General features: G+C 43.1%; 2 protein-coding genes across 18 annotated transcripts in view; one reads left to right on the top strand and one right to left on the bottom strand.

Annotated features, from left to right (window-relative positions):
• The window catches only part of zbtb26 (zinc finger and BTB domain containing 26), a 1,115,122-nt gene that overhangs the window by 14,265 nt on the left and 1,083,379 nt on the right, over window positions 1-17,478 (top strand). The gene's annotated exons all lie outside the window — the stretch shown is intronic.
• Window positions 1-17,478, bottom strand: part of pdzd2 (PDZ domain containing 2) — a 192,590-nt gene that overhangs the window by 6,595 nt on the left and 168,517 nt on the right. For 11 of the 17 annotated variants that reach the window (XM_017306570.1, XM_017306566.1, XM_008417433.2 and 8 more), the window contains one exon: window positions 8,161-8,265. The exons of 1 other annotated variant lie outside the window; for it this stretch is intronic. In XM_017306570.1, coding sequence (XP_017162059.1) covers window positions 8,161-8,265 — 105 coding nt within the window. Of the gene's footprint in view, window positions 1-8,160; window positions 8,266-9,313; window positions 12,173-16,345; window positions 16,497-17,478 lie in introns of those variants that run through there. 5 more of the 17 variants (XM_017306571.1, XM_017306572.1, XM_008417437.2 and 2 more) reach the window with 5 other exon arrangements.

Raw genomic sequence — 17,478 nt, 5'->3', positions numbered from 1 at the left:
ACAATGTTATCTTTACCCTTTATATGTTTTACTTCCAAACAGAAAGCCTGAAGATAAAGGGCCCACCGCATCAGCCGTCGGTTGGAATTACGCATTTGCTGAATAAAGACGAGCGGGTTATGGTCGGTGTAAACCACAATTGGTCCACTAGAGAAGCCCACATAAACCTCGAAATGTTTCAAAGCCATAATCAACGCCAGTGCCTCTTTCTCTATCGTGGAGTACACAACTTGGTGCCTATTAAATTTCTTTGAGAAATAACACACCGGGTGCTCTATCCCATCTGGACCGTCCTGCAAAAGAGCGGCACCAGCTCCTGTATCACTGGCGTCCACCGCCAGTTTAAAGGGCACCGTGTACACTGGTGCAGCAAGCACCGGTGCACTACTCAGGAGCGCTTTAACGCACCCGAACGCATGTTGGCACTCCGGTGACCACTTGAACGGAACCTTTGGACTCATCAGGTCAGTGAGAGGAGAGGCGACGGCGGAAAAGTTCTTGCAGAAACTCCTGTAATAGCCAGCCATTCCGAGAAAGCGCTGTAACTCACGTCGTGAGGAAGGAATGGGAAATGCTGAAATAGCCTCTATTTTTGAGCCCACCGGTCTGACGTGTCCATTACCCACGATTTTACCCAAGTAAGCGATAGTGGCACAACCAAACTCACATTTTGCGAGATTAACCGTCAGATGAGCTTCATTTAATTTCTGAAACACAGTTTTCAGCTGTTCTAGATGTTCCTCCCAAGCGTCTGAATAAATGACAATGTCGTCTAAGTAAGCTTCACACCCCTTCACGCCAGACAAGACTTTATTTACTAGACGCTGAAAAGTTGCCGGCGCGTTATGCACGCCAAATGGCATTACAGTGTACTGCAGGAATGCATCTGGAGTCACAAATGCCGTGATTTCCTTGGCTCGCTCTGATAGCGGGACCTGCCAATAGCCTTTCAGCAGATCTAACTTTGTCACAAACACTGCGGAGCCTACTCGATCTACACAATCCTCCATCCGAGGAAGCGGGTGGCAATCTGGGTTTGTAATTCCGTTAACTTTTCTGAAATCAGTGCAAAAGCGGTCAGATCCATCCGCCTTGACTGCCAGCAAGCACGGTGAACTCCACGCGCTACAGCTTGGCTCAGCGATGCCATTTAGCAACATGTATTCAATTTGATTTTGTAGGCGCTTTCTTTTATCCGGATTCACCCTATAGGGATGCTGCTTAATAGGGGAAGAACCACCGACATTTATATCATGCTCCAGCAGATGAGTTCGGGAAGGCACATCTGAAAACAAACCATGGTATGACTTAATAATTATTTCAAGTAAAGTCAAAGTGAATCCAGTGTGTTTCAGCACTGGTTCTCCAAGCCCTGCAAGTTTTAGGCATTTCCCTAATTCGGCACACATGATTTTAATTGATGTCTGATTAACGGGGTTTTGCTGAAATGAAAACACGCAGGTCAGTGTGCCTTGAGGACAAGGTTTGGGGAAGAACTCGTGATCTAAATGTTCAATCAATGTAACCTGTTTTTCACACCCCTCTACATACACCCCTTTCTCCCCACCACCCACCCCTCACCGGGGCCCATCTACTCCTCAATCTCCTCCCCCTTTCCATTCTCCTCCCCTCCTCCTTGGGCTCCGGGTGAAACAATTTTAATTTTAGGTGAGGGTTTTAAATGTTCACATTTTATTTTGTTAAAGTTTTTTTGGCTCTAGTGGCCTTTATTTGATAGTTAATTGACAAGAAAAGGGGTAATGAGAAAAGGGGAAAGACATGCAGCAAGGGTTGCCAAGGCCAGGAATCAAACCTGTGACAGCTGCGTCAGGGACTATGGGCAGGGGTGGGCAACTCCAGGCATCTAGAGCCCATCAGCTATTGGATCCAGGTGTGTTCTACCAGGGAGACATCTAAGAGGTGCAGGACACCAGCCCTCGAGGACCAGTATTGCCCACCCCTGGACTAAGGCCTCCATGTGTGCCATCTGTGCAGTTTGTTACACCCTTCATCACCTTCTCATCTCCTCCTACTTCCTCCCAAAACTCCCCACACCCACTTGATCCTCCCAGCCTTTCCCTCTTTACCCCCTCTCATCCCTTCTTCCCTCCCCCCATCCTTGAGCGCTGGGTCAGAACATTTTATTACTAAGTGGGGGTTAATCATGTTTCAAATTACGCACTACATGTTGAGAACATTGGGTTGTGATTCCTTTATGTAAATTTTCTTACTTGTCTGTAAATATTATTACTGACTGTGCAAAATGTGTTGACACAAAAACATCTACAAGTCTCTACTAGGAGTTGTATAGTCCGACTCCCCCTTTTTACACTAGTGGTTTGTCCCAACCAAACAGCCACTTTGCTGCTGGTTTGTTTGCAGCAGGCTTCTGAATTGAATTCTCCTATGAGCAGTTTTATGGTAAGTTTTTCAATATTACTTTGATCTTAAATGTGTTTATTGAAAAATAAGGCATTGTTTTGTGCCCATAGTAATCCTGATTATTTTGGGGCAAAACAGATATTTTCAATAATTGAGGTCATGTCTCATTTTGTATTATTTTCATCCTGCCCACCACTATAGGCCTAAGCATGAAATCCTGCGAGAATTTGTGAGATTTGAGTTTTTTAAATAGGGTGGGGCCTATTGTTTGGTCTGGGAGAGCATGTGGAGGACAAGGAAGTGTAAGGCTGTCTGCTCCAGGTAGGCTTTAAATTGTTGTGATAGTAATCAGTAGTGATGGGTAAATGAGGCGTCATGAGGCGTTTTGACTCATAGCAAAACTGCATTGATACTGTGTTACTCAATACTGACACCTGCTGGACATTAAAAATTCCGACAAGCAACGTAGTGATTTGATGACCAAGTATGTACAATAAGATTTAAGTCTTTGTATTTTATTAAATATTATATGTTGTATTATGTCATATCTTCAGTTACATTTAAAATATATTTGATATACAGTCAATAAAGAATGTGAACATGTACCATAAAGTGAAAATTTAAGTGAATGTGTTTGGAATGAGGATGCATGGACTGTTTTTTTCCCACACATTTTTATAAAAAAAAGTTTACAACCTTTCGAATTTAAGCCTGTTACGCTTTTTTGACAAAACTTGTGTTGTAGAAAAAAATTAAGTAAACACTACACTTACAGCACACCTTAGTTTTTCTTAGGCAGGGGTCCCCAAACTACGGCCCGCGGGCCGGATCCGGCCCGCCTCCACATTTGGTCCGGCATCCTGAACAATACGAGAGAGCATTCAGATTTTTTTTTCATTTACCGTATTTTTCGGAATATAAGCCGTTTATATGTGGATTTTTCTTCAACCACCAGGGGGCTCTTTAGCAGGAAGTGAATCATTGGAAGTCTGGTTACTTGCGCGCCAACATTGAGCCCACAAGCAGCAAAATGAGTAAGAAACAGATTAGATGTCTTTGGAAAGTTTCTTTGTAAAAGCGGAAAAGGCCCAGAGAAGAGACAGGAGAATGGATTTATCCCGGACCGGTAGGTGAGTCTCACATTACGAGCCCACTCTGCGTAACATGCTGGCGACCAAACTTCAAGCTGCTTTGTCACGCAAGCAACACAGCTCGGGTGTTCTTGTCTCTCGTCACTCCCTGATGGGACGTCTTGTTGCAGAGAAACAAGCTCACGGCTCCCATTAGTCATTATCGTGAGTTAAAAATTTTCACGAAAGTAAAATGTTCGTGGGCTGCACAGTGGCGCAGTTGGTAGAGCTGTTGTCTTGCAGCAAGAAGGTTCTGGGTTCGATTCCCGGCCTGGGGTCTTTCTGCATGGAGTTTGCATGTTCTCCCTGTGCATGTGTGGGTTTTCTCCGGGTACTCCGGTTTCCTCCCACAGTCCAAAAACATGACTGTCAGGTTAATTGGTCTGTCTCAATTGCCCCTAGGTGTGAGTGTGTGTGTGCAAGGTTGTGTGTCCTGTGTGTCTCTGTGTTGCCCTGTGACAGACTGGCGACCTGTCCCGGGTGTACCCCGCCTCTCGCCCGGCACGCCAGCTGGAGATAGGCACCAGCAACCCTCCCGACCCCACTGAGGGACAAGGGTGAAAGAAAATGGATGGATGGATGGATAAAATGTTCGTTTTTGTGGTGCTTCTGTTATTTTGAAGGGATATATAAACGTTACCATAGCGACCAGAGTCAGAGAGCTGCCCAAGTCTGGTGTAGACGGAAAGATCCAAGAATTATCGGCCAATTCTCCAAACCTCTGTGACCACAGAGCTGATAAAAGTCCAATAGGGTCGATTGGTTCGTGTGTCCAAGGCAGGAGCAAGACGAACCGATTCCAGTCACGAACATCCTGATTCCGGAGGATAATCCAGTAAAACCCCCAACATAGCGGGAATTTAGAATAACCAAACACGGATGATGATGTAGAAGCAGTAGTGACAGTTTGTGGAGTCATTTTAAGAGATAAAAGATGTAATAAAAAGAAAAGGCGGTGGATAAAAGACAACGGGAGCAGACGCTCTATTTGCTGCGCTATGATTTGGAGATGACTGTGTTTTTTCACAGTTAACATTTTTAACTAAATAAACATAATAATGACCTTTAGATTTAATAATAAACATTTCCACATATCATCTCCGATATCCACCGGACTCGGATGCGCGATATGTCAGTTTGGGATTCCCCTCTGTTCTTACGTCACCGCGCTTTCTGATTGGCTACCTGTCACATTCAGCAGGTCGTATTCTCGTTCCAAGTCAGGAAAAACCCCACAGGCTGCGATAAAAAGGCCAAGACAACCCAAATAGGACATATTCAGGATTTAGAGGGAACATCAACATGCAGAAGCCTTATCTGACTGTTCATCCCCTCCCCCTCTCCCGGGCCGCAACAAAATTTCCAAGTCTTGACCGGTCCGCAGTAATAAAAAGGTTGGGGACCACTGATTTAGCAGGTGCTAGTAACAGACACAAAGGATCAGCACTTTTACTGTTACAGTTATCGTTCGGAAACTACCGTAATCAGTTCAGTTAAATCTAAACGTGGCAACTTTTTCTTTTTCAACCCTAATAAATGTGATATGCAATTGACCTGTTATTACTCAAATTTTGGGTGTTCGCCCCCCTCTGCTGCTGCTGCGTCGTTGTGGAAAACCTAGAGCGGCAGAGATATCTGAGGCTTATACAGTATGTGTATGTTTACTGGTTTAAAAAAAAATTAAAACTTTGGGGTTGTGGCTTATAGTCCAGTGCGGCTCATAGTTCGGAGAATACGGACTATAATCCTTCCTGGATTTTTTCTGTGAAGAACTCAGAGAGGGTTGTTTTTTTAGGTCTGAGGGTTGTTTTTTTAGGTCTGAGGGTTGCAGTAGGTTGTTAATCATCCACAGATTCCATCCAGGTGAGGCAGAAAGGAAACACTTAAAACATGTGAGGCAGGTGAAACACTGAACTAAACCTGCTAATGGCTGATTCAGTCTGTTGATTCTTGGGTTGGTAACTGGTTAAACTGAACTGGACTATTATTACTGGTGTGGGATCTTTATCAGCATATGGACATTTTGTAATGAATTTAATAAACTTATTTGGAAATATCTGTAGTTGATTGAAGATTAAACCAGCTATTTGATGGAAGTTTTTTCTATATAAATTATAAATAATTTTTCCAACTACAGTATAAATCGCCTTTTGCTCTATTTATGTCTCTGGTGTGTTAAACCCTGATCCTCCCTGAGTTTTATCTTTAGGTTTTCTGATTAACAGCCTTTATTTTAAATATTGATTCCATCATTTTAACATCATAAATCCTACACTAGACTGCAGCTTCATAGGTAAATGTAGTTGTATACGTAAACATTAGGATAAATATTAATGAACAAATAAGATAAAAATTAACTTAACAGTGAGCGTACATGGGGAACTATATGGACTGTATTTGTTCTCAGACCTGTAACCAGTACACTGTTTAATATTTCAATGTCTTTCAGAACTTTTCAAATGTTAATCATATTTCTTACCGGCACCCTCCTCACTTTTATTTTTGTGTTTTTCAGCCATTGCTCTGCAGTTTCACCGAAAGCTGACTCTTGAGGACTGCAGTAAAACTGTCAAGAAGTGGCTTCATTACAAGCCAGAATGAGAGGAAGACATCGCAAGGAATCAAAGTAACGCCAACCAGAGTCTAACTGGGGTTACCACAGCTTGTACCGTTTCCCTGGTTCATACAGTACAAAGCTTAACCTTATGGACTCTGTTCTTCTGGGGACAATAGACTGTTAATCTGACAGTCAAAAAGGAGTCAAATATGTTTACAGATCTGTCCCTCTTGTCTTAAATAAACTGTTATATCAAACCTATGTTGTCATTGTTAAACTTTTGTACACAGTGTACCCATGATCTGCCAATAATATAGTGTTTAACACCAGTGAATAAACTTTTAGTGGTATGTTACCTATCAGACCTAAAAATGTGCGTAAATCCTTAGCTTTCATTCAATATGAAATCAACCCAAATCTGCATGTAGATCCACATTCTGATGAAGGTTGAATCAATGTTGATTCCTAACTGATTCAATGTAAAATCAACAGAAATACGCATGGAAATACCCATGCATGTAGATCCACATTCTGATGAAGGTTGAATCAACATTGATTCCTGACTAATTCAATATAGAATCAACAAAAATGTGTGCAGATCTTCGTTCAGATGATGGTTGAATCAACATTGATTCCTAACTGATTCAATGTAGAATAAACACAAATATGCATGCAGATCCACGTTCAGATGAAGGTTGAATCAACATTTACTCGTAACTGATTCAATGTAAAATCAACAGAAATATGTGTCCAGATCCACGTTCAAATGATGGTTGAATCAACATTGACTCGTAACTGATTCAATGTAAAATCAACAGAAATGTGTCCAGATCTACGTTCAGATGATGGTTGAATCAACATTGATTCAATGTAAAATAAACAGAAATATGTGTGCCGAACCACATTCAGATGAAGGTTGAAGCAATGTTGATTCCTAACTGATTCAATGCAATATCAACATAAATATGCATGTAAATTGACATACAAATGRTGGTTGAATCAACATTGATATAATGTCAGTTATGGTTGAAACCCTAACGTTGATTCAACATACAAGTCACCGACCACTTTCAATGTTGTTTCAATGTCAGCATTCAAAGTTGATTCAATGTTTCTGGCTGACATTGATTCAATGTTGTTTCAGTCATTCTGTGCTATCTGGGTGGGTACGAAACCACTGCTGGCGGAGAAGCGGCGGCAGCATCTGGTGAGTTCTCGTTAAAATTCATGTTCAGATGTTCACAGGTGTTCGCAGTTGTTCCGGGTCACCAATGTGGAAGTCAGCAGAAAAAAACGAAAAAGTAATTTGAATGAAGGACAACCGCTGGTGTCACACCTCACCTTCTCCCCTTCACTATAAAAGCATATATTCAGGTGTAAAATATATACATTTTATCCGCCACATTCGTTTATTAAACTGAAACGATAAATAAAATTCACATCACACCAAGCTAATATATGTAGTTCTGGTATTTTATACTGTCTGCTCAAAACGGCAGCTCATAACTGAGCAGCTTCACTGCTTTTCTCTTTATTACGGTCTGTTCTTCAGAGAAACGAGCTGGTGTCACACCTCAATTAGCAGCGCTGCTAATTGACAGTCATTCTGCTACAAAACTAAACGATGGTGTTCCTGTCACTCCCCATGATTAAACTCACAATTCTGATCCTCTGTACTGAGCAGCTCTCTGATAGCAGCCGGCATGTCCGTAAACAAGTTTGACTAAATATTGGAATATAACTGAAAAGAGAGATGTAACTTATATTATGAATATAGACTAGCAAAAAAAACCCCTACAAATTACAGTGAAATACTGCTACTTCCGGTGGGAGCCGGAAATAAGACCCATAATCGTTTCCCCAGTAAGCCTCTCGGGAATAAGGTGGATATAACAATAACAACTACACATAATCACTGAAAAGTACATAGTACAACTTAAAACAAGATGTATTTAGTGGAAACTGCAGTCCAACATAGAGTGTATCTGAAAACACCTGTGTGTGTGCAGTATTTAAGCGTTTTATTTTGTCTCATGATAAGGACATTTGCACAAGTCATTCAACTCATATAGATAATTTCTGGGTACTTACAGTTATTTTCTTCTGATCAATGTCGGCACCACCAGAAACACTAAAGCCAAGTCCTGCACCCTCTTCTTTATTCAGGATAACCAGCAGAGTATTGTTGCTTATTACCTACAAATATCATATCAACAATAGAGAGGAGAAAATTTAATTAGAAATAAAGAAAAGTTTAAAGTATAATTGAAGAAACGTAAAGTAAAAATGGAAAGACCAGTCAATTATGCTGGAAAGGCATCGATTGAGAATGACATCGCATTTGCTTATTAATATTCAAACGGGCACTGTTTGTCTGGTTGTTTGGACAAACAATCCATACTTAGAATGGCAGCATTTGAAAAGCATAGTTATAACTTTGGAAGTTGACAACGTCCCGGAAGCTTCATTTCAACATGCTTCAATACTGAAACGAACCATAGAATAAATACGGTGGTTGAAATGTAGAGGACTCAGTGGAAGAAAGACAGTGTTGGTAGAAAGCACTCGCTAGCACAAAGTACTTAGGCCTACTTAGCCAAGGTCCTGGTCGGGAAGACAGGCGGGTAAAAATATCAATGTATTGCAAATATGTATATTTTTTCAAAATCAATGTACCGTATTTTTGGGACAATAAGCCGCTACTTTTTTCCTACGCTTCAAACCATGGGGCTTATATGTGGATTTTTCTTCAACCACCAGGGAGCTCTTTAGCAGGAAGTGAATCATTGGAAGTCAAAATTGGAAATAAAAGAAGAAATTGCCCATTAAAACGGAATTAGGTTATAATAGGGAATTGAAATTTGAGAATCTTGTTGATCAGTTAAATAGCATTGAGGGGAAAAAGAAGCTTTTTTCGTTTTTTAAATACTGGAATCATTATGAGAATTTGAGGTATAGATATTAGCATCCAATACATAGCAGTAGTGAAACAAGAATGGAAATAATGGCTGCAAGCTGCCGTTGAAATCTAAAGAAGCAGAAGAAGAAGAAAGAGCCCATTTTCATTTAGCACATCCTAGTAGTAGACAGTAAGGAGATTTTCTCTTCAAACTCATACGCCCTCATAATCAGTTCAGTTAAATCTAAACTTGGCAACTTTTTCTTTTTGAACCATAATAAATGTGATATTTATGGAAGCCCATTTCAGCTATGAAAGAAAAAAGACCAACAGGAAGTCATAATTTTGACTTTGAAAGTTATAATTATGAGATTCAAAGTCATAATTTGACTTTCAAAGTCATAATTATGAGACTGGGAAGGGTATGGTCCTGAAGAGCGGAGCTGGGTGGCGTGTTCTGCTGTCCTGGACCCTCAGCTCATCCGTGACTTCTACGGTCGTCGAGGAGTCCGTCGGCTGTCCTGAGGGGCGCCTTGAGGGGGGGGACCTGTCACAGCTGCTGCTGAGCTGTGACCACTCACACCTTGGCGCAGGCATTACGGGAGCCTGCGCCAAGGCTCCCATAGTGCAGCCAAGTTCTCAGTGGAGTTTCGCACACTGGCTGCTGACACAAAATGGAACGACGAGGCACTCAAAGGAGTGTATTATCAAGCCTTAAATGAGGCCTTAAAGGACGGTCTGTCCGTCAGTGATGATGCCAAGGACTTGAACTCACTAATCACAATGTGTATCCGTCTTTACAAGAGCGTTCCGGCCAGTCTACTGTGGAACGCAGCAGCGCCATCCCTGTCTTTCCGCCGGCCCAGTCACAGGCTCCAGGGCCCCCTGACGACGAACCCATGCAAATGGGTAGAACACACCTGACTGCCAAAGAAAGACAGAGGCGTCTTCAAACTGGTGACTGGCTCTATTGTGGTAAGCCTGGACACAGAATTTCCAGCTGCCATGTACGGCCAAAAGACAAGGCTCATTAGAGCCGTACTGCTCACTCTAGTGAGCAGCACAGGCAATCCCTAACTCTCTACCAGCTGCCTGCTAATTGAGGTTAAGCTTTGCCACCAGTCAACTTCCCACTCATTAACTGCCTTAATTGATTTTGAACCTGAGGATAACTTTATTGATGAAGACTTAATTAAAAAACTTCACATTCCTATTTAACCCCTCAGCTCACCATTATCTGCTAAGGGTCTTAATGGTGCTCTCGTTTTCTGTCACATGTCAGATATTCCCCCTGTTGATAACATCAGGGAACCACAGGGAGGTTCTTTGACTTAAAGTAATCCCTTCCTTCAGATTTCCTTTTGTGTTGGGTCATTCGTGGCTGAGACTTCATAATCCCCATATTGATTGGGTCACAGGAAGGATAGTTAGCTGGAGTCTGTCCTGTTCTAATAACTGTCTTCATGCTGCCCAGCCTAATTGTGGGAGTTTTTGTGACAGTCCAGATCCCCCTGACCTGTCATTGGTTCCTCCTGAGTACCACAACCTAGCTGCCGTTTTCAGTAAGTCCCGAGCCCTCGCTCCCCCCTCACCGACCGCACGACTGTGCGATAGAGCTCCTGCCAGATGCTCCGCTGCCAAACAGTCGCTTGTTCAGCCTGTCCAAGCAGGAACATGAAGCCATGGAGACCTACATCAACGACTCTGTGGCAGCTGGTGTCATCTGTCGCTCGTCATCCCCACTGAGCACTGAGTGCCAGTTTCTTTTTTGTAGGAAAGAAAGATGGAACATTACGCCCATGCATCGACTATCGGGGGTTAAATAAAATCACTATTAGGAATAAATACCCATTACCTCTGATGTCCACGACTTTTGAACTGCTGCAGGGGGCAACCATCTTCTCCAAATTTGATTTACGAAATACCTATCATCTCAGGATACGGATACGTGAGAGATGAATGGAAGACTGCTTTTAAGAAATGTATAGGCCATTTTGAATACTTGGTGACGCCTTTTGGCCTAACTAATGCCCCTGCTGTCTTCCAGGCCTTCGATTTAAAAAATCCCCTGTTCTGAGGGATTTCTTAAATCATTTTGTGTTCGTTTATTTAGATGACATACTTATCTTCTCACAGACCAAGGAGGAGCATGTCGGTCATGTTCGTCAGGTTCTCCAGAGGCTGCTTGAGAACAAACTGTTTGTTAAAGCGGAAAAATGCAGTTTTCATCTTTCCACAGTTAACTTCCTGGGGTTTGTCATTGAGGATGGACAGATTAGAGCTGCTCCTGCCAAGGCTAAAGCAGTGGTGGAGTGGCCAGAACCCAGTACATGTAAGCAACTCCAGCGTTTCCTGGGTTTTGCGAACTTCTATCGTAAGTTTATAAAGAACTACAGCGTTGTTGCCCAACCACTAACTCGCCTCACTTCTATTAAGCAGCCCTTCTCATGGCCACCGGAAGCAGCAGTGGCCTTTTAAGGAACTTAAACAACTGTTTTCCTCCCCACCAGTCCTCATTCACCCGGATCCTGAGAAACAGTTTGTCGTGGAAGTGGATGCATCGGCCACTGGAGTAGGGGCGGTTCTGTCCCAGCATTCGGGCTCTGCACACAAGCTACTGCCTTAAGTCTTTTTTTCTAGGAGACTCAGGCCTCCTGAACTCAACTACAGTGTGGGGGACCGAGAACTACTAGCAGTTAATCTGGCTCTGGAGGAGTGGCGTCACTGGCTGGAGGGGTCTACACAACCGTTTGTAGTCTGGACTGATCACAAAAACCTATCTTACATTCAGTCTGCAAAAAGGTTAACTCCATACCATGCCAGATAGTCATTGTTTTTCTCAAGATTCAACTTTGTCTTAACTTACAGACCTGGCTCCAAGAACTGCAAACCCRATGCACTTTCTCGTCAGTTTGAACCTGAGGCTCTGGAAAAGGAACTTGAGAGTGTCTTACCGGCTTCATGTGTGGTGGCAACTCTCTCCTGGGAGATTGAACAGTTGATTGAACAACTCACCCCAGTGGACTGTCCTCCCAACTGTTTGTTTGTCCCAGAAAGTGTTCGTCCTAAGGTTCTCCAGTGGATCCATGCTTCTAAGTTGGCCTGTCATCCTGAGGTCCATCGAACACTCACCTTATTGCAGAGTCATTTCTGGTGGTCATCAATAGCTCAAGACGCCTGTCAGTATGTTTCCTCCTGCACCATCTGTAATCGGGATAAGTCCAGCAATAAACAACCCACTGGTTACTTGTGCCCTCTGCCTGTCCAAACAYGACCCTGGTCATACATTTCAATGGATTTTGTTACAGGGCTTCCCCCATCGGAAGGTAACTCTGTTATTTTAACCATTGTTGACAGGTTGTCTAAGTCTGCCCATTTTGTAGCACTACCAAAGTTGCAGACTGCCATGGAAACGGACAATCTCCTGGTGCACCATGTGGTTCGTTTACACAAGTGGTTCTGTAACAATGTCCMWKGGACATTGTTACAGACCGGGGGCCCCAGTTCACATCCAGGGTCTGGCATGCCTTTTGTCAAGCTTTAGGAGCCACAGCGAGCCTTTCATCAGGTTTCCATCCACAAACCAATGGCCAGACTGAGAGGGTCAACCAGGAATCGGAGGCAACCCTGCGCTGTATAGTCATTAACAATCCTGCCTCTTGGTCTCAGTTTCTACCTTGGGTAGAATACTCCCACAACTCCCTGACCAGTACAGCCACAAGTATGTCCCCGTTTGAGGTGTTCTTGGATTATCAGCCGCCTCTGTTTCCCTCTCAGGAAAAGGAACTCTCAGTACCGTCTGTGCAGCATCACCTTCGCCGGTGTCATCGTTTGTGTCAACAGACCCGTGCACCCCTCTCCCGTTCAAAGCAATCGTCTCATGGCCGATTGTCACAGGACCCTGGCTCCCAGTTACCAACCTGCTCAGGAGGTCTGGTTGTCCACAAGGAACATACCTCTAAAAACAAACTGTAGGAAACTCTCACCTCGTTTTATTGGCCCATCACGATTACCAAGATTATCAATCCAGTGACTGTTCGCCTTGACGTTCTTCGAACTATGAAGATCCACCCCTCATTCCACGTGTCCCAGATTAAACCTGTTGTCTCTAGTCACCTTTGTCCCCCCCCACTCCCTCTCCTCCTAGGATTGTTGATGGTGGCCCTGTTTACACTGTTCGCCATCTCCTGGATGTGCGCCGTTGGGGGCGTGGCCTGCAGTACCTGGTACCTGGTCCTGAGGGGCGCCTTGAGGGGGGGGACCTGTCACAGCTGCTGCTTAGCTGTAATCACTCACACCTGATCATCATCACCCTGATCCCCAGCTGCTGCCATATAAGGACGGAGCTTCCCCCTGCATGGCGTCAGATTGTTGCGAAACCCTGAGCGGTAACACCTTCAGGCCTGCTGTAGAAACTTGAGCTAACTGCCCGGTAGCTAACCTGTCCTTCTCTCCCTTCTGCCTAGTTTCCTTTCCTGTCCCCGATCCTGACCCTCTCCACTGGATTTGGACCTCCTGGCTTTGACCCCCTGTCTGTCTGACCCTGAGATCTGGAACCTGTTTTGACCTGGATTTGGACCCACTGGTTCTGACTAAATCACTCTTCACAATGTGATCTCCAAATGCATGCAAGTGGCCCAACAGCTCCACCATCATTCCACAGAATTCTTTTATTATTATTTTTAGATGTGGTCATAGCTTAAAACAGTAAAACAGTTAATTCCTCAAAAACAAAACATTCTTATTCCATAAATCCTTCAAAAATAACATTCAACAACACAAAACAGTAAAATAACAGACAACCACCATAGCAATTAAGTTACAATATTCACAAAACAATTTTTTTAAATATAATCATTATTTTATACTTTGAACCCACCTAGTATGACACAGAATAAATCACTATTCAGAATGTGACTTCTAACTGCATGTAAGTGGCCCCACAGCTGAAAAATAGAAGAAGACACAGTTAGCATCGTGACCAAGTAGTCAGCCACGAACACCAACTGGCGCAGCTGCCACTCATAGGGCCATATTTTTCCAGCCCAACCATGAGAAAACTTTAAGGTTTTCTTTGCTGGTTAGATGTTCTTTACAGTATTTCGTTAATTGTTGAACTAGAAAAATATGACCCTAAGTAAAAAAAAGTGGCACCAGCATTCCTTAGAATTGCTGGTGAGGTGCTGGTGCTGGAGAGCACCTGGAGGACCCGTTGCATGCAGTTACTCATCACACCACAAGGTGGTTCTAAACATATGCATAGATTAAAAATCTAATTATAAATACATACTATTATTATTATTATTATTATTATTATTATTATTGTAGGTAAAATTCACATACATACACACTTTTCTCTCTGTTACACCAGCTGCTTCAATCCTGATTGTGGAGATGTACATCATGATTTCTCTTCTTTTATACTCCAACATCCTGAATATGTTTTCTGGCATATTCATGCACATTATCCTGCAGACCTTACACCTGCCTTATATAGGCAGGTCCAGCAGCGGTTCCAGATGAATCAAGAGGCCACCCGAATGCAAGCTATGCTGGAGTCCTCAGCTCACGGTCAAGCATCAAGAGGGCACGTGTAGAAGAAGTTGAATCGGTATGCCATGAGGACCAGTGACAGGTGTAAATCGCAGTCACTCTGATGACCGGACATTATGAAAGCTGCTCAAGAGTCTGATTAAATCGCTCCACTCCCCATCACTGGGAGTGTAGAAAGGTGTGGAGTGAGTCTTGACTATACCCAATTTCTCACACATGGTGGAGAAAACTCTGGATTCAAAATTTCTCTCTTAATCACTGTGGACGGATTCTGGGACCACCAGTTTGCAAAACTTCTCCTCAATTAGGGCGTTCACCATAGCTCCTGCCTCGTGGTCAGACAGTGCAAAAGCCTCTAGTTATTTTGTAAAATAATCTACTGCTGTGAGAATTAAGTGATTCCCACACTTCATTCCATACCCAAAAAGGGCCCCATTATGTTCACCCCAACTGCTGCATGGATTTACCTGTTGGAAACTGTTGGAACTGAGACCTGGATTGCCCCTGCAATCTATTACAAGTGGTGCAAAGGTCACAACATCTACAAAAGTCCTTCACATATTTCTTTAGTCAACCCCAGTAAAAGGCTTGGCTGGGGCATGGGAGAGTCTTTCGGCATTTTTCCACTGGCAAGTCATCACTAACCAGTTAATGAGAGTTTTTTTCATCCCCAGCCGCTTCTCCATTATATGGTATTTTCCTCACTATGGTGGGAAGGCCGTGAGCGCACAGCACCTGTGGTCAACTCTCCACTGATGTTTACAGCAACACTTAGCAAATAGAACCTTAAAGTTGTGGTTCTGATGGACCTGAATAAACTCAGATATTTTATTTTGTCTTATTGAAATTCATTGCTGGCCCAAACATAATAATAAAGACTCAGATCAGCTGATTATTTCGCTATACATATAAATATAATTAGATTCTGACTTTATTTTTTTAAATGTGCAACCTTTTGGATTTAGGTAATGCAGTCAAAATATGCACAAAAAAAAGTCACACATTAACTTTATTATGCATGTTTTTTTTTAAATCCAAAGGAAAATTAAATTGACATCACAAGCTAATATTATGTACTTCCTATGTTTTACACAGTCGACACAAAACTGTAGCTCCAACAGAACTCTGATCATAGCTTCACAGTTTCTCTCTTCTTTATTGCTGCCTGTTCTCCACAGACCCATGAACCCCCCTGAGAACACTTTTCTGCAGTGGTTTGGGGACCAAAATCTTCATTTGTGTGGCTGGTTCGGTACAGGACACCATCTAACAACTGCAGCACCACAAATTTGACCTGACAGTCCTTTAGATTTAGGAAACAATGCAGCCACCTCCTCCATTGGTGGAGGCTGTTATGCCTCCATCTACAATATATGTCAATAAGTCAGGAACTTGTCTCTGCTCTGTAGACCAATCTGTAGCTGCCATCACTTTCAGCTCTGTGCACTCAGGACTGGTTGCCTCACCCTTCTATTTTGCCGTGATCAGCTCTCCTTAGTTCCTGCTAGTTGGATTCCAGCCAGCCATAGTAGTGGCAGCTGTCCTCACAGCATGGCCATCAGGACAGGACATGGTGATCTCCTACTCTGTGTGTGACCATAAACTCATAGCGCTCTAGCTCTTCCATCCACTGAGCCTTTTTTCCCTCTGGTTCTTTAAAAGTCATCATCAGTGATGCATGTTTTGTGCATACAGTGCATGAGCAGCCACACATATAATATTTAAAATGGCAGGTACCCAAAACTACAGTCAACAGCTCTTTGTGGGTGACACAATAAGTAAGGCTCAAACAAAAGGTTTGAGCCTTACTCAAACAGGTCTCACCTGTGACAGGACCATCCCTAAACCCACACCGCTTGCATCAGTATCCAGGAAGAAGGGTAACTGTTGCTCAGGCAGTGCCAAGATGGGTGCACTTGTGAGGGCTCGTTTCAAGGGTAGCAAAAGCCCCTTCATAGTCCTGGGACTTCTGTAGCTGGAAAGGAGGGGCAATACATGAAAATCCCCACACAAACCTCCTATAATATGGTGCCAGCCAAAGAAAATATTTAAGCTTTCTCTGATCCAAAGGTGTACGCCACTCAATGGTAACTGACACATTTTCTTTAGGAGTTACAATCTCTTTGCAGCCTATGTTGTGGCCTAGAGAAGTTAGGAATCTACTCTTATCAGAATATAACTTTAGTCCGGCACCTCTAATGCTCTCCAACACTCTGCACAGTGCTCTCAATCAAAAGAGTCCCTATGAGGCACACAGAACACCAGAAAGTCTGTGTGGAACACCTGACAACACCCGCTCCATCAGATGTTCAAATGTGATGGGTGCATTACACAAGTCAAAACAAATCACCTTAAACTGCCACAGTCCTTTGCCTTTAGGGAAAGCAGTCAAGAATTTCATATCTAAGGCCAGGAAAAACTGCCAGAGGCTGCTTCTTAAATCTAGAGAAGACAACCAGGAGGATCCAGCCACCAAACCCAGGCATTTGTCCACATGTGAAAGGTGTTATGAATCTTTCTTGGTATTCCATTGTATTTTTTCTTAGATGGTGGTGTGTTGCTGCGCTCATAATGATGCTTTTAATTCACATTCAGTTTGTTGTTCATCTGTTGGTGAAGATAAAGGAAGTTGAGTTTTTGTAATTTTGACAAAATCTTTAAAGTCTGACATTTGCCGTGAGAGAGGCATATCAATTCAAGACCAAGACCAGGTAAAAATTTGTTGAAAACATTCTTGAGCCCAAGACCAGCCTCACAGCTTCAATTCCTGGTACTCAGGTCTGAAGGTGACAGCGCTCACACAAAGTGATTCTGTGTAAATTCAGTCTGCACATCAGGCAGTATGTGAGCATAAGCTCTCCTAGTTAGGCTGTCCGCATCGTTCCTCAACACCCAAAGAGATTCTCTTTCACGTCTCCATAGACCACTCAATTCTGTTTGTAAGAGCTCTGGTCAGA

The sequence above is a fragment of the Poecilia reticulata genome, linkage group LG9, assembly GCF_000633615.1.
Source record: "Poecilia reticulata strain Guanapo linkage group LG9, Guppy_female_1.0+MT, whole genome shotgun sequence".
Lineage (NCBI taxonomy): Eukaryota > Metazoa > Chordata > Actinopteri > Cyprinodontiformes > Poeciliidae > Poecilia > Poecilia reticulata.
This window is presented reverse-complemented; position numbering and strand designations above follow the sequence as displayed.